Source organism: Malus sylvestris, chromosome 6 (genome assembly GCF_916048215.2).
Source record: "Malus sylvestris chromosome 6, drMalSylv7.2, whole genome shotgun sequence".
Taxonomy (NCBI): domain Eukaryota; kingdom Viridiplantae; phylum Streptophyta; class Magnoliopsida; order Rosales; family Rosaceae; genus Malus; species Malus sylvestris.
The window spans coordinates 24,470,959-24,496,979 of record NC_062265.1 but is presented as its reverse complement, the minus strand read 5'-3'; the positions used below and the strand labels follow the sequence as shown (position 1 = coordinate 24,496,979).

The window sequence follows — 26,021 nt, the reverse complement described above, 5'->3', positions numbered from 1 at the left end:
GTTAAATTGTATGATGTTGTTCAAAGATTAGGGTTTAGAGTTTTTATAGGTCTTTTTTTAATATTTTGAGTTTAAAGTTTGGCAACACATTGGGTTTAGCACATTTTAACTTACAAATCGGGTTTAGAAAATAATATCCAAAACAAATAATTAAATAAAAAAATTAATTTAATTAATTCGGTTCGGTTTGGTTTGGTTCGGTTTCTAGATCACTAAAACCGAACCGAACCAAAAGAATTCGGTTCGGTTCGGTTTTTTCAATTCGGTTCGGTTTTTTCATTCGGTTCGATTTTTTCAGTTTCGGTTCGGTTTGGTTTTTGGTTTTTTTTCGGTTTTTTGAACCCACCCCTATTGCAAAGCCTACATCCGTCTAATATCTCCCTTCATTTATGGATCTCTCATTCTCTCTGCTATTCTCTTTCTCCCTCATTTCTTCCTGGCATTCAAGACATTCCATTTTTCTTTCTAATCTCGCATCGCAGCTCCATCTCTGTCTCTATCAAAATCGCAGAGGATCTCCGACATGCAAAATGGTATGATTTTGTCACTCCCTCTTCCAAAATTTCTCACTCTGTCTCTCTTCTGTAAAGATGAGAAAATGACCTGGAGTTTTCACCATCGGCAAAAAAGCCAAAGTTAAGCAATTGTTTTCACTCTCTCTCTTCATCTCTGCGATCTTTCTACCATTTTTGGTCTCTCGATTAAGCGCAATTAGCATCTAAAAAGATGCATTTTGGCTTCTGTTGCAGATCTTCTAAGCAAGGACAACAACTGCGATCGGAAATTCACCGTCTCGATTGTTCAGATTGAAGTTGTTACTCTGTATTTTATTTCTACCTGTGCATCTCTTTTCTTTGTTTCACGTTATTATAGACTTAGATATTTATGTGCATGCATCTAATATTGGCAAGGATCTGAGCACAAATCTCAGAAAACAAAGGTATAAATCTTTGTCTTTGACTTTTTTATTCAAATTGTTGTGCTTATTGAGCAACAAAACAACCAATTTCTGATATATTTGTATGTATAGTTTATGAATTGGGCATGAAAATTTATTTGGGTGAAGTTGAATTCTGCATATAAATTGTTTGTTTAGATTAATTTGTTGTATGGAGCTGAAACTTACCTTGCCGCGATTTAGTTATACCTCTAAAGACGTATCTGCCAGATGGAGATATTGATTTGACTGCTTTGGGTGGTATGAATGTTGAGGAGGCGCTGGCCAATGACATCTGCGATGTCCTTGCCTCTTAATTTATGGTGAAAGATGTCCAATGGATTCGGGCAGAGGTTTTTAGCTTTTACCTCTTAATTTTATTAGATTGATGATAGGTATAAGTTACAACTTAGTGTTGACGCTGCCATCTATGTCTAGTAAAGTTTTTGTGTTGAGTTTATGTTGTGTAACTTGCATTTCCCTTGAATTAAATTATTACTTGCGTGTCTATGTCATTAGTCATTATTTTGATTCTATTTAAAAAACTTTTGATTTTCTTCTGCAAAGACTATTTGTTTTTGTTGTGGCAAGTCAAGCTTGTAATATTGGGGTCGATATTTCCTTCAATCAGTTAGGAGAGCTATGTACGCTATGCTTTCATGAGCAAGGAGTCATTCACACAGAGCTGAAATGAAAATGAAGTTCAATTTGTCACATATGAATTGAATGATTTACCAGATTTCATTCATATAATCGGATTCTTTTATGGAAGCTCTGAGTTGTCTAATGAAACTTATTTTTCAAGTCTTTTGTTGAAAGTATATGCTGACTTTTGCCTTATAACCGATAATCTTGAATGGTATTCAATTAGTAGTACTCTGTGGAGTGGTGACTTCTCTCGCTTCTGTCCTTTTCAAGTCATAGTTTTACTTTGATCTTATGGTATGCTTTTGGTGATCTGAGTGGTTTGTGATTTTTTGGAATTTATGTCCCTTGTTATTTGGCTTCCCTAAACATATCCATGGTGCTTCTTATTGCATGGGTTGATCGCCTCATTGGCAAAGACCATCTTTTCAAACGCAGTAGCATACTAATTAAGGCAAAGTGCTATTATGGGAGCCGAATTCTTGGTGCCATCATGTTTTGATTTCAACATATGCTTTGGAGACTTTGGTTCTGTATATTTTCCATCTCATCCATTCATCTTTGAATGGTCCTCTAGTGGTTAGTGCTTTAACGATTTAGCACTAGTAAACTAAATCGAATCAAATTTGTTTGTTTTTTATTTTTCTGCTTGGTTGATGAGAAATGATGAAAAAGTTGGTACTGAAATCTGTGTGAATTAGTGTATCTTGATTGGCACTGTGATGAAATTTGATTTGACAATACATGTTGCAGTGGAGTAGAAGCACATGCTTGAAGAGGAAGGGGAATGACCATAATGGGTATAGCAATCAACAGGCTTATAAGATGCCGAGGGTATCCGCCAACGGGAAAAGCAAATCTAATGCATCCCATGCCGCATGACGAACAGTTCTTGTGGGGTACATTGGACCTCCATGAGAAGTGAAGCTATACAGGCAACAGGCAAGCCTTTAACCTTGTGCTTGTGGCCGTTCTTAGCTCTTTGGGGTTCTTAGGTTTTGTCTTATATACAACATTCGATTATGTAACAAGTAGAAATGTCTTCTACAAACTGGTTTCTTCTTTCCACAGGTTTTGAATTATGTGTACAAATTAGAGCTTGAGCATCCGAAATTGATATTGCTTTCCGGACAAAATAACACATTATATCTGGAACTATTGTAAAATAACCCACACTATTTCTGGAACTATAGCAAAATAATACACACTATTTCTGAAATTGAACCAAAATAATTGAAATGTTATTTCTCCACTCACTATTTTTTTTTAAATGGTTATGTCTGAAACTGGACATGGGTACTATTTCTGAAACTAAACATGGATACTACATTATTTCTTAAATAGACTATTTCTGAAATTAAACACGGATAGTACACTATTTCTTAAATTGAATACCACTATTTTTGAAAACTAAACACGAGAGATATCACTATTTGTTAAACTGAACACTGACTATTTATGAAACTAACACGGGTACTACACTAATTTAAAAACTGACACGGATACTACACTATTTATTAAACTGACTGACTATTTATGAAACTGACACGGTTACTACACTATTTATGAAACTAACACATGTACTACACTATTTATTAAACTCACTATTTATGAAACTTACACGGATGCTACACTATTTATGAAACTGACTCATGTACTACACTATTTATTAAACTCACTATTTATGAAACTAACACAGGTACTACACTATTTATTAAACTGACTATTTATGAAACTGTCATAGGTACTACACTATTTATTAAACTGACATAGTCAGTATTCAATTTAAGAAATAGTGATAGTACCAGTGTTCAGTTTAAGAAATAGTGATAATACTCGTGTTTAGTTCTAGAAATAGTCAATGTTCAGTTTTAAGAAATAATCACTTTTTATTTTAAGAAATAGTGATAGTATTCGTGTTCAGTTTAATAAATAGTCAGGGTTCAATTTAAGAAATAATGATAGTATCAGTGTTCAGTTTAAGAAATAATGATAGTATCAGTGTTCAGTTTAAGAAATAGGGATAATATCAGCGTTCAGATTAAGAAATAGTTAGTGTTTAGTTTAAGAAATAGTCATCATTCAATTTAAGAAATAGTCAATGTTCAGTTTAAGAAATAATGATAGCATCAGTGTTCAATTTAAGAAATAGTGATGGTACTCGTGTTCAATTTAATAAATAGTCAGTGTTCAATTTAAGAAATAATGATAGTATCAGTATTCAGTTTAAAAAATAGTGATAGTATTAGTGTTCAGTTTAAGAAATAGTGATAGTATCAGTGTTCAGTTTAAGAAATAGTGATAGTATTAGCGTTCAGATTAAGAAATAGTCAGTATTCAGTTTAAGAAATAGTCAATATTCAGTTTAAGAAATAGTGATAGTATCGGTGTTCAATTTAAGCAATAGTAATAGTATTCGTGTTCAATTTAATAAATAGTCAGTGTCCAATTTAAGAAATAGTGATAGTATCAATGTTCAGTTTAAGAAATAGTGATAATATCAGCGTTCAGTTTAAGAAATTGGTAGTGTTCATTTTAAGAAATTGGTAGTGTTCAGTTTAAGAAATAGTCAGTGTTCAGTTTAAGAAATAGTGATAGTATTCGTGTTCAGTTTAATAAATAATCAGTGTCCAATTTAAGAAATAGTGATAGTATCAATGTTCAGTTTAAGAAATTGGTAGTGTTCAGTTTAAGAAATTGTCAATGTTCAGTTTAAGAAATAGTCAGTGTTCAGTTTAATAAATAATAATAGTATTAGTGTTCTGTTTAAGAAATAGTGATAATATCAGTATTCAGTTTAAAAAATAGTGATAATATCTGTGTTCAGTTTGAGAAATAGTGATAGTATCAATGTTCAGTTTAAAAAATAGTAATAGTACTATTTGTGTTCAGTTTGTCATGCTACTTTGAACTTTAGATTGAAACATGACTTTTCAAAGATGTCATGTTTGTCCTGAATCCAACAGAGGAAGGGAAAAATGAGAGTATGGAAATCATTTCCAAATTTATAATCATTTGTAATGGCTCGTTTGTACAAATAAAAAATAAAAAATAAAAAAAAAGATGGTTTGGATGTCTCCGATCAATTAAACATAGTACATTAGTCGGAAAAATGGATATAGGTACATGTAAGCAAGCAGCAGGTGCTCTATAAGTAGCAAAACCAGAGGGAGAGAGAAACAAATTCAAAGCCGTCACCAAATCATTACGATGTTCAACCTAGCTGCTGCCAAATGTTGGCATAGCCGATGATGCTCCTTCTCCGGATGCACTCCCCGGACATTCCATATGCTTTTGCGAATGGTCCTTGAGGTTCTTTCTGCACTGGACACCAAATTCTTAACCATGTACATAATCATATATGAAAAGGATCTTGTTGAATTAAAAATATTCAAAAATAGCAGAACCTCCATAATTTACTCTTACGGGTAATTCAACAAATTGGGTTTCGCATTGATCATAAATACACTAAATTTCATACCAATTTGAAATCTACACAACAAACAAATACAGATTATAGTTTCCTATGACACAATAAGCATCTTACATCACTACAACAACTAAAACGCATTAAAATTGATAATATCATGAATTCGAACAACGAAAAAGGAAATCGAATTCGGTTACCTTGTACTTGCCAACCTCTTCGCTGACTTCCTTCAAATCACCCTTTCTGAAAATCAGACCGACGTTGCTCTAAATCCCAAAAACAACAACAAATTAGAAAACCAATGAATACAAACAAATCAACAACCACAAATAGAGCCAAAGAACGTACCACAGAGGGGGACGAGGTTGAGGTAGGCATTGTTGTCCGTCTTCTCCGCATGGATCCTGACAGACCTTTTCATCATCGTGTTCTTCTTTTTCAAAACGACGGAGTCTCCGCGCAGCCTCTCGCGGATGTTCTGGAGCATGCAAAGTGAAGTAAAAATATATCATTTTGCAGAAACATTGCTCATTCAACGAATTTGAAGCATGAAAGCTTACATATTACTGTAAAATCACCGAGAATATCAGAAATTTTGTGGTACGTACCTCTGTTTCTTCTTTGTTGCTTTTATTTCCCAATTTTTTTGTGCGTTTTCGTCTGGATGCAAATCAGAATACTCTGAACTGGAAACATAATTCATTTTTTAGAATCTCAAACATGCAAATGTACATATTTAGTAAATTAAAGTAAGAAATCATCAAGAACATCAGAATTTATAGGTTCGTACCTGTGTTTGTCCGATTTCGACTCTGCAAATATACTGTTCGAATTTTTTCAATTTTTCGTCTTCAAATAGAGTTTTTGGGTTGAGAAATTCCGGATTTGATGTGTAGATTATTGTTTGAAAACTTGAATCGAACTTGAAAATGCTTTGAGATCTTGACGTTTCGAGCAATGGAGGTTTCGATTTTTTGGTATGATGTGAAGGGGTTGGTGAACATTAATGGCGTTGAAGGGATGATGAATTTTAGTAACTGCAACTTTGGCTAACGGGCCTAGTTTAGGCTCCGTTAGGGGCAATTTTGGAATATTAATTGTTATGCGGTTTGGGCTTTTTGTTGAGCCCGTGTGTTTTAGTTTTTATAGGGTCTGAGATAAAAGTTTTGTGTCCTTATGATTAAAATTTAAGCCTTTTTTATTAAATAATAGTTTATGGTAGTTTTTCATTAAATAAAACTTTGCCCAAACCCTTTTCGTTAAAGCTCACTTAAAGAATTGGGTTGGAGATTGAATTTTGATATAGATTTCGGTCACAATTTGGGTTGGGTTAAGAAAGCAACAATAGAAATGGCTGGGGCCTAACAGATACATAAGACTTGGAAACTAAATAGCTGCCATGGACAGGGCCTTCCATTCAAGGTGCTTTCGGTATCTGATTCTGATTGTACAATAGAAGCAGCTCCTCCAGCTCCAAACCCAGCCGCCACGGCTTTACTAGCCTCACTCATTCGAACCACCATCAAGATCTCTACGCTTCTGCAACTACTCTAGGGAGAGAAATAGAGATAAGGATAGAGAAGCCCAGTTAGAGACAAGGCTGTAGGTGTGAAATAAAAGGAATGGTTTGCAGGAAGCCATGGCAAAGCAGTGGGGAAGGCAAGGACGGAGCTAGAAAATTTTTTGACTGGGGGCGTCCTAAAACAACCAAGTAAAATAATGGGTGTTAAGTTGTTGAGGGTAAGTACAATGAAAAATCTCCAAATTAGAAAGTTAAATTTTAAATTGTAATGCCACAAATGAATGGATGAAGTAAATTCATATAAAATACTTTTAAGAGTAAAATTTTTATATCAAATTATGATACTTCATCGGTTGAATCCACTCTATTTATGAAACCCCCAGTTCAATTGAGTTTGATTTAGGTTAGAAAACGAGGAATATTCAGAACCAAAATCAAAATTTTAATTGTTGTTTTAATTGTCATGACAATTTTTTTCATCGCCCAAAAATCTGAGTGGGGGTGGATGCCCCCTCTAGGCCTTAGGTAGCTCCACCCTTGGGGGAAGGGGAGATAGTTGGCTGCTTGGGATTTTTTTTATATTTTATTATTGTTTTGATTTTTCTTTTCCTTTATAAAAGTTTATTTATATTTGGGTCAAAGGGGTTATGTGTAAATTAATTAAAATTTTTAAAAATGTTAGTGTAATATTTAAAACATGAGAAAATTTTATAAAATCTCGATAAGTTTAAGGGGATGTTAGTTTAATTAATCCAAAAAACCTCCGATCAAAAGTTTGGGACCCTACCCCATTGAGGATGGTCTAATGGTCGGATGAATGTTACAGGACAAAAAAATATAAAATGAAATATAATAATTATAAAAAGGGAGCTTTAACTTGGGCTAACTTTTATTTGATGAAAAACCACCATAAACTATTATTTAATAAAAATAACTTAAATTTTAATTATAAGGACACAACTTTTATCTCAGGCCCTACAAAAACTAAAACACACAGGCTCAACAAAAAGCCCAAACTGCATACAATTAATATTCCAAAATTGCCCCTAACGAAGCCTAACCCAGGCCCGTTAGCCAATGTTGCAGTTACTAAAATTCATCATCCCTCCAACACCATTAATGTTCACCAACCACTTCACACCGTACCAAAAAATCGAAACCTCCATTGCTCGAAACGTCAAGATCTTAAAGCATTTTCAAGTTCGATTCAAGTTTTCAAACAATAATCTACACATCAAATCCGGAATTTTTCAACCCAAAAACTCCATTTGAAGACGAAACACTGAATAAATTCGAACTGTATATTTGCAGAGTCGAAATCGGACAAACACAGGTACAAACCTACAAATTCTGATATTCTTGATGATTTCTTACTTTAATTTACTACATATGTACATTTGCATGTTTGAGATTCTAAAAAAATGAATTATGTTTCCAGTTTAGAGAATTCTGATTTGCATTCAGACGAAAACGCACAAAAAAAATTGGGAAATAAAAGCAACAGAGGTACGTACCACAAAATTGCTGATATTCTCAATGATTTTACAGTAATATGTAAGTTTGCATGCTCCGAATTCATTGAATGAGCAATGTTTCTGCAAAATGGTATATTTTTACTTCACTTTGATAACTGCTCATTTTCTTATAACCTTTAAATAGTATTTTCTTGCCCTCATATGTTGGTTGCTTTGCTTAAATAACTTAAATATAATTCTATTCCAGTGGTGTTTTAGTTTAATAAACAGTGTTTACGAATTAATTCACAAATTTAAGTTCAATAAACAGTGTTTATGAAATAGTTTACAATTTGCTTCATTTGTAATAGAATTGAAGTGTACGGAAATATTATAATCTGGGATGCATTCATGAACTAGTATAAACATATATTACACTATTACACGGACTAGTGTGATTCTCTGTTAATAATTTGTACATTCAACAAACAGTATAGTTTGATAAATAATGTAGTTTTTTTGTTTCTGTTTGCTAAACAGTATGGATCCAGAATCAATGTGGTGTTTTAGTTCATTTTCTTAAATAGTATGCCCTATTCTGATGTAAATCCATCAATACTTCAGTATTTTAAGTTAAGTTTTGTAAGTACTTTGAGTTATTTTGATTGATAAATAGTGTGGCCATGTTGTTGTGGATCCAGAACCAGTGTGGTTTTCTAGTTGTGATCTATTCAAATATAGATCAATAAATAGTTTAGTTTGCTTTGACAAAAAAAATGTAGTTTTCTAGTTCACTTTGATAAATAGTTCAGTTTGCTTTGGTAAAAAAATGTGGTTTTCGAGTTCACTTTGATAAATAGTGTGGTCTATACAAATATAGATCATTAAATAGCTTACTTTTTTAGTTCAGTATCACAAAGTACTCTGGTGTAGTTTTGTTCTAATTTAAAAAACAACATAGTTTTATTTTTGTTCTGTTTGATGAACACTGTAACCTATTTTGATGTAAATTCAGAATTAGTGTGTTTTCATAGTTCACTTTCATAATAAAAAATTGTGGCATATTTTGATATAGGTACAAAAATAGTTGTAATAATTAAACTATGTTTATTCTTACAGATGGACAGAGCCAAGAAACCAAGAATGAAGATTTTCGCTGTAAAGAGTTCAGATAAGAAAAAGAATAAAAGAGCTCCAACATCTTATGTGCAATACAAATGCAATGTTTTTGGGTTTGCAAATTCAATTCAATTGTACAAGCTAATGCTTCAACAATGCCATGATGTCTGTAATCATTTGGGCAAGACACCATTTTGGAGTCTGAAGTTTTACATGGATGATGAAATCATTGCAACGGAAAGAAAAAAGAAGTCTGATATGGATTTGATCAAGATTATACAATGCCATGACTCCAAGCAACAAAAGTTCAAATTAGGAGATCATGAGCCAAGAGGAATAACAAGTGAAGATGTTGCTTAAATCTTTGGATTGAACAACCAAGGAGTTGAACTACCAAACACAAACAAATCCACAAAGAACATGAAGGATAACTTTATCAAAACATATTTCGCGGACCAAAACATAGTGAAAAAAAAGAAGACATTCTTGAAGCATACCAAAAATCAATCCAAGATGAAACTCCTGAAAGGGCAAAAGCTATTACTTCAATCATATGTGCGCATCTCCTACAATCCCTCTTATTTGCAACCTCCGAAACATACATCACATGGAGCTTCATAACAATTTGTGGGGCATTGGACCAAATCAGCAAATACAACTGGGCAAAAGGTGTGAGGGACTACTTGTTCAAGATGATTAACAAATCAAAGAAAAAGATGATGCGCTGCCCTATAAATGGAGAAGAACCAACAACAACAAGTGGATGCACTACCCTTATTTTGGTAAGAAATAAGAACTATATTTTAAAAACATGAACTATGTCTTATAAATTCCACAAGAAAGTAATTTAAAGTTCTTATTTCATGCAGTATTGGATTTGTCTTCACACCAATCTGGTGGAGACAATAAGCGGACGAGAAAACATGGTTCCTGCCATTGGAAGATGAGACATAACCAAAATCCACAAAGCAATTAGAGATATTCCAGTTGAACAAATTGAGGTAAGGACCAATAATAAAAGTATTTCAATCAACAATATATTTTTGCACTTTACAGTTTCATAACATAGTGATCTTTACAGTTTAAAGTTTCAGAAGTAGTGGCTTCATAATCATACCGAAATAATTCAAATTTGAAGTTCAATAATAATTCAACTTTGCATTTGTATCAACAATGAAATCTGCATAATCTCTAATACAACAAATCCAGCAATAGTGTTATTTATATAAAACATAAATAGTGTCAACTCCAACAATAGTTTCTAAATTTATTGAAGAGTTCATGTTTGCAGTCTAAAAGAAAAGTGCATTTCAATAAATAGTGATCTATGGATAATGTAATAATACAAAATCCAGAAAATAATGTCATACTAGAAATATTGATAGTTTACAATTTCAGAAATAGTGTCATAATAATGATCTAGGAATAGTTTAGATTTCACGTTGTATATATAGTTTCTCTTAGCATTTCTATAAACAATAACATATATTATGCTATTACACGAACTAGTGTGATTCTCTTTTAAAGTTTAATAAACAATGTTTAAGAAACAATGACATTATTATGTAATTTAACAGCTATTTAATGTGTGACTATGTGCAGATTGGTGGTGGTATTCCTTGTGCTGAACCAAGTGAGCAGATTCCTGTTGCTATACCTTTTGGGGAACCAACAGAGGAGCATTCCAACATAAACCAAGAAGAAGATAATGTCATTCCTTCTCCTGAACAAAGAAACGAGTCCTCCAAGAAAAAAGAAAATAAACCTAAATACTAATATTTTCCAACACAATTAATCTGTAATTATGATTTTAGATGATTTGCTTTTTCAACAGCACAACATCAATGAACAAAGCATTGAACTTTGATTGCTACTGGGAAAATGCATAAATGATTCATTACAATTCTCTTCGACAAAGCACAACAGATGAAGATTTGGACTTTTATTGCTACTAGGAAAATGCATTAATAGTGGTAAGCAAAAACGCACAACCAAAAACTCTGTCATATTTATGGAAAACAAGCATCTTATTATTACATTATAAATTTTTGCAGAGCCACTTTATTCAATATTGGCTCGATAAAGCAAGAAAATCAATAAGCAATTCAAATGTTATGGATTCAACTCAAGCCACAATGAAGAGAATCAATTCCATCAAAAGTGACTTTGAATTCTAAGTCAAAGAAGACAGAACATATGTACAACAGAAACTAACATCGTACGTTAAAAAAATTAAAAGCATTTTAGTTATATATATATATATAGTTTGTGTTACTGCAGTTTTAGAAACAATATGAATAATTTGATGCAGTTATAGAAATAGTTTGTTTTTTAAACAACTACTCTATACCACACACTTTATTTCACTTTAATACTCTTAATCATTTACTTGAATTTCTTTGTAAATCAGATTAGATTGCGGCTTATACATGATGAGCTTCATTGACTAACTCTCAACTAACCGGAAAGTTCAATGACGTATCAAAGATTACCAAGTCATAAAAGCAAGGAAAGATATCCTCATGGATTTGATGAACCATGATTTCAGCTGGACAAAGGAACAAGAAGCATATGTCAAAATCTCACAACAATTGACAAGCATTGGACATTAGAATAAAAAATAGCATTATATGTAATTTTGATGTGGATGTACTTTTTAATGTTCAAGCTTACTTTTGCTATGGTTTACGAATGTTATTATCAAACAATTGACACAACTATATATATATATATATATATATATATATATGTTTCATGACTTAATCTAAATTTTAATCTATTTTGATTTATGTGAATGTGCCTTGTAAAAAAAAAACAAAAAGCCAAAATTTATATAGCAAATCAACCATCTTGTATAACAGCTTTACATGAAACCTCGTTATGTCCCGAACATCCACACCTGCTACAAGTGACAGTCTTCTTACTCCTACTGATTTCCCCAGTAGATTTGATCCTAATTTTCTTTGGTTTTCCAGACGAAATCTTTGTAATTGGAGACATTACACCATTTATGATAGTATCAACATTCGACTTTTCCAAATCTGAAAATGGATGCATGACAAATTGATATGTTTTCCGATAAAAACTTGTTTTCCAGTAATCATCAACGTAATAAAAAACATCACGATTATCATGTTACAATACCTACAAAGCATGAGAACATGGAAAACAATTATGCTGCTATTGCACACAAGAACATGTCCTATCATCCAGACAAACAACAAACCAATTCCACTTCGTCCTAACTTCAAAAACATCCGCATTAGAACGACTAATCCTCCAATGCATGCCCTCCTTCAATATCAACTTCATCTCATTTTCTTTCTTTGGACACAAAATCGTATGAATATTTTGACCAAATATTCTCTTCTTAACCATACTACCCATCAACCGAACTCTCATGTCTTCAAAAATATCCATAAGTGGCATGCAACGACTATTCGACACCATGGCGTTAAAAGATTCTGAAAGTGCATTGCTCATTGATCCCCATCTCTTACCAGAAAAATGTGCAATAGCATAGTTCTTTTTTGACAAATCACACAAAAAATTCTTCACATGCTCTTGCCCATTATCCTTGAATTCCGACATGCAATCATCAAAATCAGATGGAGTACATGCGTATGCACAATTTGCCAACAAATTCATCATTTTCTTCTTAGGTCCTTCACCAGCAGCCTTTGGAAATAAAGTGCTCACATTTTGTTTCAAATGAACAATACAAAATGAATGTAGACGCTAGGGAAAGAATTCTCGAATGTTCTTCAATATACCATCATGTCTATCCGACATAAATGTGATCATCCTCCCTTGAGGCCTCAATATACCAGATAATATTGCCAAGAACCATCTCCAATTTGCTAACGTTTCTGAATCAATAATAGCATAAGCAACCTCAAAAATCTCTGCACAACATAAGTGAAAATGCACTGTCAAATGTCAACTACTTTTGAAACTGTAATTTAACTATTTATTAAACTCTGTTTGAACTACTTCTGCAACTTTTTTCCTTTATTTGAAAATAAAATCAAAGACCAATGCACAACAAAAAGAAACAGATATAGTCAAGTATCACCTATTGATGAGATTGATTGAACTATTTCTTAAACTGTTCTTAAACTATTTCTAGATATGTTTCTTTTGCACAGTAAAAAAACAGAAACAAATAATATCAAATATAAAAGTCTGAAATTATTAACTCACCATCGTTGCCATTTTTTGCACAGCAAGATGGAAGTGTTCCCTTGTATTTGCTCTTGATAAAAGTACCATCAATGAATAACATTAGGCGACAAATCGTGAAACCTTTTATCCATGCATCATAAACAATAAACAAATGAAGAAATCTATTACTCTCCGGTACAACTTCAAGCTCAAAAACAGATCTATGATTGCTTGAACGGGCAGATTCAACATTCTAAGGCAAGAACTTGTAAGTATCAACATCATCACCATTTAACTCAAAAACTGCCATTTGTTGTCCAAAGTATGCAGTAGAATAATCAATATATAATCCATAAAACTGTTTTAAGTTTGAAATAATCTCCTTCGGTTTAATAAGAGGATTTGACTAAACTTTATCCTTGATGAGAGAAGCAACAAACTGTCGTCCAACAACTTTGTTTTTCTTATTTCGAATCATACCATTGCATGTATGCACGTTATGCAACTTCTGAATAACAAAAAAGTCATTAATATCACACTTGGATGCATACACACGCCAAAGACAACCATCAGATTCCTTCCTAGAACACTCCATATTAATGCGGTTCTTATCATTCTTCAAATACTTCAAATCAAAACCACATTCAACATAAAATTTTTTCAACTTATCTCGGAAATCAAAACAGCCTCTCCTAAAAACTTACCCCTCAGATTCTATGTAACTATCTCATTCACATGACATATAATTGTGCACACCATGAGAACCATACTTCCCTAAATGATCATTTTCACTAGCAACAATCATAGAGTCTGATGTACGGCAAGAAGAAGATATGCTTTCAGTAGGTAACTGAACCATAGAACCATCACATTTATCCATAACAAATATTTCTACAATGAATTTCCCAACAACATATTCATAACATCGGCATCACAATCTAACAGGCAATTAGGATCTTCATTCAAAGCATATCGCAACTCAAAACAACCAACTCTCAAACCCTTAAACCTAGAACAAAGATCAATGCAAATCTAATTGAAAGTAGAAGTTGATGAAATAGAACTAACAACGGATAAACCACCATGTGTAAACCGAGCTAGTTTACCATTCTCCATAACTATTGAACAAAAAAAAAAAAAAACAAAGCAATTCAAATCAATACACAATCTTTTATGCACATAACAATAAACAACAACAAAATGCAAAAACAACAACTATTTATTAATCTGTTTCAAAACTAAATTCTAATCTTTGTAAAACAAATCAGTACCTATTAGTTAAACAATATACATACAAAGTGAACAAAAATAACAGTATTTATAAAACACAATAATCACAAAAATAAAAAGTAAACTGAAATATCCACTGTTTAGTAAAAAAAGCACACTATTTCTTAAAAATGTTAAAAACATCAAATGTGATGAACACAAATTAATTCATAATAAATTTCTGAAAAATGAAAACAAAATCAAGATGAACAACATACAATATAAACAAAACAAAAAATAAAAGACAAAACAAACCAAAACTTACCTGAGATTCTTCGAAATAAGAAACTACTTACTGAAATTTTCAAAAATTGGAATCAATCTGCTAATCTGTTAACAAATCAACAACAATATATAAGTCAAATAAAAAGCTAAGCATATTACATGGAAAAAAAACGACAAAATCAAATTCAAAACTGCAAAAACAGTGTCGATTATCTCCAAACGAAAATCTAACCAAATATGAAAGACGATCACTCCAATGAAAATATTCAACCACAACGAACAACACCAATGATAATGATTCGATAGAATCTCAAAATATGCAACCACTGCGAAACTCTTCTGAAACAAAGATTTGTTTCAGAAAAATCCCCCTAACAGGGACGAAGAACAACGGCGATCACGATTTCAAAATGCGCTCTCAACATTTGTCGGCAAGCATTACTCAAACCACTCAACCAAATTCGAAAAAAAATTGAAAAACTCTTTGCAACTGTTCTACAATAATTAAAATTCAATTAGTTTATAAGGTTCGACTAACTCCAAACTAACTAATCTAACAGAATAATTAAGTTAGGTTAACCAAATCCATTAGGGGTAAAATTGACAAATCACCATTTTGTTTGGGCTATTTTATTTGGGCTGATATAAAAGTAAGCTTTGTACTAACTATTAAACAAACTTACAATGTGGTTTTTGGTTAAAAGTTAAAGTTTTCAAGCCCTTTTGGTTAGTTTTCCTTTAAAAGGACCTTGGTAGTCGTATAATCGGGCAAGTCAAAAGGCCTTGCAGCCATGGAGATATATTGAAGGTTTAAGTAATCTTTTTTTTTTTTTTTTTTAATCACGAAAATAATTTTCATTACATTAAAAACTAGTACAAGGCACAAAAAGAATCGGGTAGACAATTACAGACAAAGTAAAAGGCCCAAGCGACAACCCAAGAAACAATGGAAGAGCCACACTAGCTTAGGCACGAAGGTTGTAAAAAACAAACAACAAAACCCTACTCTCTAGCAACAAATACCACACAGCCGCCACCGCCACATCCTCAGAGGAAGCAAAACTCTGAACCGAGAAAATAGACATCAGATCCAAGTCCTCTTCACGAACCCTTGCAAATATATACAAACAAAGTAACGTATGGGTAGAGAGTGAGGCTAAAGGGTACGTAAAATACCCAGCATTTGGCCTCGATAGGGTCCGGCATGCCAATTGAGGGAAAGAAGGGAATCTGGTATCCAATTTCTAATTGGAGCCCGCCGATCCAAGCACATAGTGGGATGAGGATGAAGCATCACAATTAGGGAGGGGGGAGGAAAATACAGAAAGCAGTAAAAGCAGAGGAAAAATGCTGGACAAGGGGCTTGAAGTCTGGGATAGTTGGGGGCTTGGCTCAAGGAAAACTGAGATTAAAATTAAGAGAGAACCAAGAATAAAAAAGGAACTAAGAAAACTGGAAAAGGCGAAAGCAACAAAGAAGAAGAGAGTGGAGAAAAAGAGGGAAAGGGCAAAAGAGAGAGAAACCGAGAAAACTCAAGAGAAAACCGAGAAGATAGAAGAAAGGAAGGAAGGAAGGAAGGAAAGAATGAGGGGTGGATGCCTCTAGCACCCAAAGCCAAAGGAAGGAAGGAAGGAAGGAAAGAATGAGGGGTGGATGCCTCTGGCACCCAAAGCCAAAGGCTAAGGCTGGCGACAAAAGTTATTAGAATTGTGTTTCACAGAGAAAGTTTTAAAGAGAGAAAGATGAGACTTTTTTGAAAAATGTGTAGTCTAGAATGTTTTAAAGTAATCATCTTGTTTATGAAGAATGATGTGGGCTCCTCGGATAACTTCAAAATCTCTGTTGTTTTCTTAGCAGCTATTACTCTTTCACCTTCCATAGCAAGCTATACTATCCCCAAGAAGCCCTCCCAGTTCTACTTTGAAGTTTTTGGTTGCCTTCGTGTGTGCAGCTGTAGCTGCATTTGTTATAACTTATACACATGCTAAACTATATAAATAATGTCGGTGAAAGTCCTTTCTCTCTCTTTCGGTGAAAGTCCTTCTCACTATTATGTGAATGAACTCATTCCTCGTAATTCTACTATTTTATTGAGATTAGATGATTGAAATTTCTCTAATGACTAAGTGAGCATTTTTGCTTACAATCATAAACTATAGTGTATGCCCACCATACACCCAATCATCTATCATGTGTCATTTCACTTAACCTTGGTTACTTTTTTTTTTTCAAAATTGTAAAAGTTAACTAGAATTAAGTAAAAAGACATGTGGGAGATGATTAGGTGAAATGACATATCTTTAGTCTTTCCTTGTCGTCGCTGGCCATAGTCGTGGCTAGGGTCGGTGGTAGCTATCATCACTTTACCGCTCTTCTTGCCTTTGATTTCATAGCTTTACCCCAAATCCAAATCACTAGTTTCTTCCATGTCCCACAGTTCATCTCTCCCCATCATCTTCATCAGTGGGTTTCATCATCTTCCCATCCATTTACAAGTTCGATCGATTACCGTCTGTGTTTTTCGCAATTTGTTGCGGAATTTAGGGACTTGGGTGTTCGCACCATCACCTTTGTTGGCCCTTCCTGATGTTCGTCTTTGTTAGCTATGTTGCATGTGGGATCTTTCTTCTTGTGGACTTCCTATGTCATGTGGCCGCGATCGTTGTTGTGGTGGTCCTGGGAGGATGATGCGACCTTACTTTTACTCAAGAATGGGACACTCGCAAGCGATCAAGGGGGCGACATATTGTGTTGATCGTGGCATGGAGCAGGAGCTATGTTGCGGAGGCAGTAGCTACAAAGATTGTAGCTTCTTTAAGGTTTCATTGTTTGGTGTTTTCTGTGTGATAGGCTACTAGACCCACCCCAATGTCTTATTTCTTCACCCACGTCATAACCCCACCCACCACCAAAAGTAAAAAAATTAAAGGAGAAACTTAATATGAGTCCAATTTTATGAGCCATTATTAGTTATAGTCCAATTTTGTTTAATTTTTAGGTTAGGTCCAGTGATTCATTGTCCACATAAGCGTAGTTGTATTCTCTTGCCAAATTTACCCTTAAACTGACCAATTAAGTAATTACTGTTTTTTAAGTTTGTAATTAATGTTAATCTGATCCTTAATTATAGGATTAGGGATTTATATCTTCTTTTTTTCTTCTCCTTCCCCAAACCGTTCATTTCTCTTTTCTTGTTTCTCCCTCACAATATCTTTCTCTTCCCACGTTATTTTGCCCACTAATCTTCTACCATAATATTCTTCTTCTACTTCTCCTTTCATAAGGATGATCAATATACATTTGATTGGTTTAAAAAAAAATTGTATTAGTCAATCTTGTGTTTTGGGTTCTTCGTCTCATCTTTTTTTTTTTAAATTTATTTTTAATTTTTATGGCTTCATTCTCCTATATATATATAACTTTTGAAATTCTATCGAATTAGCATTTTCTCTAGTGTTTCCTCCCTCAATATCATTTTTCTTTACGATTTTTTTGGTTTTTATCTAGCTATATCACTTGTCCTTTTTTATTTTATTTTATTTTATTTTTTTATCTTTTTATATTATACTATATCTGTATCATGAATAATTGTATTTATCTACCTATATATATATATATTACATATTTTGTTGATAATCTATCTAAGATTAATTGTGTTTATCTACCTATATATCACAAATTAACTGTGTTATCTACCTATACAATATGTTTTTGTTCATAGTCTATCTGTATCATAGATTATTTTGTATTATCTATCTATACAATAGGTTTTTGTTCATGGTCTACCTCTATCATAGATTCTATCTACATCACAAATTTTTTATTTATTTTTTATCTACCTCTGGCAATGTTTCTTTTAATTTTTGATAAACTTTTAAGATTTGTAATAATGTCATTTTAATTAGAAAACGGGTAGATAAAGGTATTTGAAGATTCAAATTTTAAAAATTCAAATTTAAAGAATTTAAAAAAAAATATTTTCGAGGGGCAAAACATGTATAATAGAAAATCAAATAAAATTGGATCTAATTAAAAAACAATTGAATTTTTTGGACCTAAATCAAAGTGCCCCAAAATTAAAACCCTATTTCTCCACCCACTATCATTCCTAAAATAACCTCGTATCATAAGACATAGGGGTATGATTCTCTCTTCTCATCTTTCCATTCCCTTTTCTCCCCTTTTCTCCCCTTCTCTTATATTCTTTATTTTATCTTTCTTTTTTTATATAAAATTAATATAAGATGTTTACGTGAAAAAAAAAGAAAAAGAATCCACTCCATCACCCAAAGACTGACGCATCTCTCCTTTACTGCTACCACGATTAAACTCTCTCTCTCTCTCTCTCTCTCTCTCTCTAAAGTCACCATGGCACACTGGTCAGGTACAACTCTTAATCAATCTTAATCCATCCGTTTAATCTTCACGTATTCAATATCTTGTGTATTTTCAGGTGATCACTCCACTGCCCATTTTATAATTAATGAAAAAGTTTCAAAATTTCACTTTTTAAATTCTGGGTTTTATTTTTAAGCCACGATTCATTTCCAATTATTGTGATTTAGTTTTACCTTGTTTCTGATCTTGTGGTGGTTTTAGAAGTTGGGTTTTTGTGCAATTATTGGCTTAACTGATCACCATTACTGCTCTTAATCAATGGTTTAAGTTGTTTGATTCTTCACGTAATCACTCTCCTGTTTTGTTCTGTCAACGGAAATTGCGTACAAGATTAGTTGATATCCAAAATCATATAGACCAATATCTTTTGGTTTAAAAAGGTAAGCATTTTGTTACTCTTGAATTTTTGTAATTTTGATTCTTTGCTTAGTTACGCTGATTGCTGGATGCTCTGTAAGGAGAGGGTCTTGATTTTGTATATTTTGGCTTTAAGGGGTCTGTTCTTGTTCGTAGTAATCTCGATTTTCGATGGCGGAATTGGTTGGGCCGAGGTTGTACAGCTGCTGCAATTGCCGAAACCATGTTGCCCTTCACGACGATGTCATTTCGAAAGCCTTTCAGGTGAACAACTTTACTTTGATCAAGTTGTTGTGGATATTCTGATTGCCTCTCGTTATGCTTATTGGGTAAATAAAAATCCGGTCCTTACAATGAAATTAATTGGTGTTTACTTTTCACTACACTGGAGGAAATGAGGAATACAATTTTAGACTTTTCCTAATTTGAATGAAGATTCAGTTCATACTCAATTAACTAACGATCATCAGTTCTCGTTTTGACATGAATTGGTGTTTACTTTTCATCACATTTGCCATTTGGAGTAAATGAGGAATACAATTTTAGCTTTTTCCTAATTTGAAGTGAAGATTCAGTTCATACTCAATTACCTAACGAATCTCGAATCTCTGTTCTTATTTTGGGATGATTTGGTGTCTACTTTTCACTACATTTGGAATTTTGGAGTACATGAGGAATAAAGATTTTGCCTTTTTGCATGTTGAAAATGAAATGAAGATTCAATTTGTACTCGGTTATCTATAGGAGCCGAGTGGTTGTCTTGTGTTTGGTTGCGAGTTTCTATTTTCTGCATTGTGTTCATATGGTTATTGTGTGTATAAACGATAGTCTTCAGGATTTGAGTATGATGAGTAGATTGCAAGAAACATGATTCGACTATCTATTTTATTAAATCATAGGGTAGAAATGGTTGAGCGTTTCTGTTTTCACATGCAATGAACATTACAGTCGGGCCAAAAGAAGACAGACACCTCATGACTGGTCTGCACACGGTTGCTGATGTCTCCTGCTGCGACTGCCATGAGGTGCTGGGTTGGAAGTATGAACGCGCCTATGAGCAAACACAGAAGTACAAGGAAGGGAAATTCATTCTCGAGAAATCGAAGATAGTCAAGGAAGACTGGTAGCATCTATGAAGGCTTTCAAGTTCATCCATCTGTATGTCAAATGTAAGTGTATTTATCTTGTCAAATTCTTAACAATTTTTCAATTGTTGTTGTTCGTTGTGGATTCCTCTTGTGTCTGTTGTGTGAATATTGTATCTGGAACCGGAATATTAAGATGTGAATAATTCATTCAGTAAGCTGGCTAGAAATATTCATTCAGTAACCCTCCAATGCCTCCAAAACCTTGACAGAACTGCGACCCTCATGTGATTTGTTGTTGACAAGCTTAAGATCACAACCAAAACGCTTGTGCTCGTCAACAGGCCATTTCAGCAGTGAGATCCTCTCCTGAACCTCTAGATCTCCTTGGCAGCCAGGATCTCGAAAGTTGCTCTTATTGTTTCCCTGCTCCTTGTCGAAATGTTTTACAACAATCTCATCGGTCTTTGAGTTCTTTTAACACAAGCCTATTGCTGTCAAGATTTCCCTTACAATAAGTGTGTTAATCGCTCCCATCTCCAAAGCCTTTAGCGTGTCATCTACGCCCATGGTTAACCTCTTCAAAGTGTCTTCCTAGCAAGTTGTGCTCCTGTATAAATTTCACGTTGGACAGAAACTCCGCCGACAACTTAACAGCCTGATTGAAACCATCCTCTCCTCCATAAGAAACATCAACCACTTTCAGTACTTTCGCCTGGAGGCGGGGATCAAAGTTACCTGATTCTGTAAGCTTCGATTTCAAGTAAGCTGATCAAGCCATCACTAATCCTTTAACATTGGGCTGGTTGGTTGCTTGGCAAGCTCTGCTGTCTTCTTGACATGGTTGTCGTGCGCCTCCTGGCCTTGACAGGCAAGTCGAAAATCTGAAATGTTAGAGAATATGTTTGTAGTGCTAGAGTTAGGTTGTTTTGGGCGATTTATGCAATCAGCAATGTGCCAGATTCTCGAATTTTTCATTTCCAAGCAATGTGCAACCAATGTATATGTTCGCGGCATCATATATAAACCTTAAAGCAAATGGATGTACCAAAACCTGAAAGATAATTAAGAATAAAATGAACGTCTTAGAAAAATGCAGATATGATACACCCTAGCAGGAACACAGTACAACAATTAACACCTGTTTTCTGTTTTGCTATCTGAAACCTTTACAGTACTGGTCGAAAATGTACGTTTATCTGATCTACACCTTTGATTCCGTTGGCATCTGAAGCAGCGTTCTTGGATGTTTGCTTCTTTAGTTCCCTTTTATCGTTATATAGATTACAAACAAAATACAAAGGCAGCCACCGGAGGAGCCGGAAGAGAGATTTCTTACGGCTGTGTCACCTCGGCGTAATGAATCTCTCTTCCTCTTCTCTTTTCTCGTACTCCATTCTCTTTCACGGTAAGACTTCGCTCTTTCTTTTCTTGGTTCTTGTCTTCCATTCTCTCTTTCATAGTGAGATTTCTTGCTTTCTTATCGTCTTTTATTTCGGTCTTGGTAAGAAATTTCTCTTTCTTGTCTTGATAGGATGTTGAATAATATAGGATTGAGGATATCGATGGTGAGGATCATTATGGCCGACAGGTCGAAATCACGGCTTGTGCAGTTTTTGGCACATCGGCCTCTCAACATATTCAGACTATGAAGGTGTCTGGACTGATCAAGAATTGCCCAGTCATTGTGTTGCTGGATTCGGGTAGCTCACACAATTTCATTAGTTTGTCTATTGCCAAACAATTGGGGTGGAAGGTTGACTCTAACAATTCTTTTGAGGTAATGATTGCAAATGGGGGCGCTATTTCCAGTAAGGGTTGTTGTTCTCAAACTAAGTTGCAGATTCAACAATATGAGTACATTTCTGACTTCTTTGTACTCCAATTGGGTGGTTGTGATGTGGTTTTGGGAGCTCAGTGGTTAAGAACTCTAGGTCCTATTCTTTGGGACTTTGACAAATGGAATTTACATTGGGCAAGAAGCACTATTGTCTTTCTAGTTCTCCACCTTCACCAATGTCAATTTCAACCTGTCAGGTGGAGAAATTGCTATCTCAGGGTCCCTTTGGTGTAGTTCTTTTCTTCATTGAACCCGAGCCTCAGATTGCTACGGTTGGGGATCTCACAGGTAGTCAGCAATCGGAGTTAAATGGCTTATTATCTCAATTTGCTGCTGTTTTTCAGACACCAACCACACTACCTCCTTCTAGATCGCATGACCATAGAATCCCTCTTTCGGAAGGCAACAAGCCTCCAAGTGCAAGGCCTTATAGGTATGGTCCCTTACAAAAATCTGAAATTGAAAAGTGTGTTCAGGAATTATTGGATTCGGATTTTATTCAAGCTAGTGACAATCCCTTTTCTTCACCAGTTCTTCTAGTTAAGAAGAAGGATAATAGTTGGCGGATGTGCATGGATTATAGAGCTCTAAATTTGATAACAATCAAGGATAAGTATCCTATACCCTTAATTGATGAATTATTGGATGAGTTGTTTGGTGCTCAATTATTTTCGAAGTTGGATTTGCGGGCAGGTTATCATCAGATCGGGGTCCATCCTAGTGACATTGAGAAGACAACATTTCGCACCCATGATGGTCACTATGAATTTTTAGTAATGTCATTTGGGCTTACTAATACCCCTGCCACTTTCCAAAGTTTGATGAATGAGTTTTTCCGACCCTACTTGAGAATCCTATCTTCACCACTTGTCTCTAGTGTACAGTGGCTCTTGGGAATCCCATCTTCACCATTTGTCTCTAGTTTTCAAAGTTCTCCAAGACCATCAATTGTTTGTCAAGAAAACTAAGGTTGACTTTGGCAAATCACAAATCGAATATTTGGGCCATGTGGTGTCTCGGCAAAGGGTGGCTGCAAATCCAAGTAAGCTTAAATCCATCCAAGATTGGCCTTTTCCTCATTCGGTTAAGGCTCTCAGGGGTTTTCTTGGCCTCACTGGATATTATCGGAAATTCATTCTGAATTACGGAAAGATTTGTGGACCACTCACTGTGCTAACAAAAAAAGGATGCATTCAAGTGGACTGATGAAGCTACTCGGGCATTCCAAGCTCTCAAAGATATCATGGTATCTCCTCAAGTTCCTGCTTTACCAGATTTTTCCAAAGCCTTTATTATTGAAACTGATGCTTCCAATAATGGAATTGGTGCTGTTTTACACCAAGGAGGAAAGCCAATTGCTTTTACATGACTATAAAATAATAAGAATAATGTCGGAATGGCTACAAAACCCCAAGAGGTTACGTCGTGACTAACTTATTCTTCAGATATACGAATCATTATATTTATAGCGAACAAACCTAACCCTACTACTAACATGCTAGGCCCAAACTAAACCCTATAAGAAAACCCAAACAATATAATACCTAAAATACTAATATTTTCCAACACCCCCCATCAAACTCATGGCAGTATATGACATGAGTTTGCAGCACAAGCAGATGCAGACTAGCTCCGATAGGCGGACTGGCAAGCATGCAAACTTGACTTGACTTGACTTTACTGGCGAACTAGCGAACTAGGAAACTGGACTTGACTAAAGAACTGGCAAATTGGTTATAATTCAGACAGGCTAATGTTAAGAGCATGGAAAGAACCCATCACTAAACGGACGAGATTTCCATATCTCAATTGTAGCAATGAACGAACAAAAACAAAGTATTATCACTCAAGTGGTCACATGTCCAAGCACTCGAATCGCAGTCACAAAACAATTCCAAACAAGCCAACCAACAATTCCTGCGGGCCTGAAACAAACTTAACCATATTCTTTTTCTTTGCCCGTGTGGGCCTAAAACAAACAACCAAAAATAATTTCTTTTCTTTTTTTTTCTCCTTTTTTTTTCTCTTTCTTATTTTCTTCTCTCTTTTTTTTTTTTTCTTCTTTTCTCCTTCCTTTTGACCACTCTTTGTGGGGAGAATTTATCAAATATAGCCAAAAATTAACCCTTAATTTCAAAAAAGTTAGTTTTTATAAAAACTTTTATAAATATTCAAAACCTCACCTAAATAGACACAAGTACCCTCAATTTATATGAATTGTAGACTTAAAGATTTCTGGTGCTATAATCTCTCACTAAAAATTTCTCATTTTTTTTCTTTTCTTTTCCAAATGAAGAGCGAACGTTTTCTCTCAATTTTATTTTAATATAAAATCAAGGAAACCTTTCTTTCTCATATGGTTCCCAAAAGAACACTTTAGCATGTTATAAAAGTGAACTATTAGAGTAAAGAAATAAAAGTAATAAACTTTTTTGTGTAAAATTTAAAGGATTGTACATGTTGATGCACAAAATTAGTGAGAACTTTGGTACAACAGAAAGTGTTAAGTTTGTGACCTTCGCTAGATTGCTCCGATCACTAGTGTGGATAAGTATGTAAATGGATAGAGACAGGGAAGCAAACACAAGATGTACATGGTTCACCTAGATTGGCTACGTCCACGAAGTAGAGGAGTTCTCATTAATTGTGAAGGGTTTACACAAGTACATAGGTTCAAGCTCTCATTTTGTGAGTACTAGTGAATGATTTAGTACAAATGACATTAGGGATTATTGTGGGAGAATGATCTCCTTTTATAGAAGAGAGTTTCTAGCTTTGTTCTGGCCTTGACACGTGTCATGCTGTGATTGGCCTTTGATGTTGACACGTGTCGCCCTGTGATTGGCCTCTTGGTGTTGACACGTGTTGTGCTGTGATTGGCCTCCTGGTTGGAGGGAAACTCTTCTTGGTCCTTGACGGTATAACGTTGACCGGTGCTTGGTAGTTTCGGGATTGGTCAAGTATGGTACAAACAGTGCTCCCCTAAGTTCCCGAGTGAGGGAAGCTTCTCGGTTGGGGACTTGCAAGATCCAAGCCGCTGAGTAATCACGAAACTTCTAAGTACCGAAGTGTGGTATCGTTTTCACTTGCCTTATCTGTCTCATAAGTAGATGTGGCATATTCTCTGGAAATACTTTTCCTCCATCCAGGGGTGGTATCTTTAACCGATTGAGATGCATAAGGTAATGTATCAATTTCACTTGAAGCTTACTTGTAGTTTCGGGCTTGGTCAAGCGCGATACAAACCCTATAATAGTAGTCCCCCAAGTCTCTGAGCGAGGAGATCTGCCGAAAGAGGTGACAGACAAAGTAAGCAATCAGAGTTCCAAGCAGTTAGTCTCAGATCGAAAGTTTAATCTCGTGTTCCGGCTGATTGTTTTCCTTCTCCTTGTTCTGTAGACATCAACAAGGACAAAGAAAAGGACATGGAGAAGAGATGATATGAGATACTTTTGCTTTTGAAGAAGTAACTTTCCACATGCTTATTCTTGAACTGGGCTGGAGGGTTTTCTGGTTTCCTTCGGAGTATAAGGCCGACTCAAGAATTTGAGGATCAAAACAAGTCCATCAAATCAA

The 26,021-nt window shown here is 34.5% G+C and overlaps 1 protein-coding gene, 2 long non-coding RNA genes and 3 pseudogenes across 3 annotated transcripts; 3 read left to right on the top strand and 3 right to left on the bottom strand.

The window, feature by feature from the left end:
- The first annotated feature begins 431 nt into the window (after positions 1 to 431).
- LOC126627080 (uncharacterized) lies at positions 432 to 2,751 on the top strand. The gene is made up of 3 exons (XR_007624881.1): positions 432 to 533; positions 750 to 822; positions 2,002 to 2,751. It is a non-coding gene; the product is annotated as an uncharacterized LOC126627080 (long non-coding RNA).
- A 2,260-nt stretch (positions 2,752 to 5,011) lies between these two features.
- On the bottom strand, positions 5,012 to 5,476 carry LOC126627081 (uncharacterized). Its single transcript, XR_007624882.1, has 2 exons — positions 5,361 to 5,476; positions 5,012 to 5,278 (listed from the first exon to the last, which is right to left on the bottom strand). It is a non-coding gene; the product is annotated as an uncharacterized LOC126627081 (long non-coding RNA).
- A 3,631-nt stretch (positions 5,477 to 9,107) lies between these two features.
- Positions 9,108 to 10,883, top strand: LOC126625549 (uncharacterized; annotated as a pseudogene).
- Positions 10,884 to 12,774: 1,891 nt separating this feature from the next.
- LOC126627071 (uncharacterized) lies at positions 12,775 to 14,387 on the bottom strand (annotated as a pseudogene).
- Positions 14,388 to 19,065: 4,678 nt separating this feature from the next.
- Positions 19,066 to 20,815, top strand: LOC126627079 (protein yippee-like At4g27745). Its single transcript, XM_050296503.1, has 3 exons — positions 19,066 to 19,149; positions 19,677 to 19,784; positions 20,469 to 20,815. Exons 1-3 carry the CDS (start codon positions 19,134 to 19,136, stop codon positions 20,645 to 20,647), a joined length of 303 nt encoding a protein of 100 aa, XP_050152460.1. The 5' UTR covers positions 19,066 to 19,133; the 3' UTR covers positions 20,648 to 20,815.
- Positions 20,816 to 20,828: 13 nt separating this feature from the next.
- Positions 20,829 to 21,583, bottom strand: LOC126625548 (eukaryotic peptide chain release factor subunit 1-3-like; annotated as a pseudogene).
- Positions 21,584 to 26,021: the final 4,438 nt, after the last annotated feature.

Excerpts from the sequence above, each read along its gene's own strand:
- LOC126627079 (XM_050296503.1), top strand. Across the intron at positions 19,785-20,468 it reads TCATTTCGAAAGCCTTTCAG|TCGGGCCAAAAGAAGACAGA; the intron begins GTGAACAACTTT and ends TGAACATTACAG.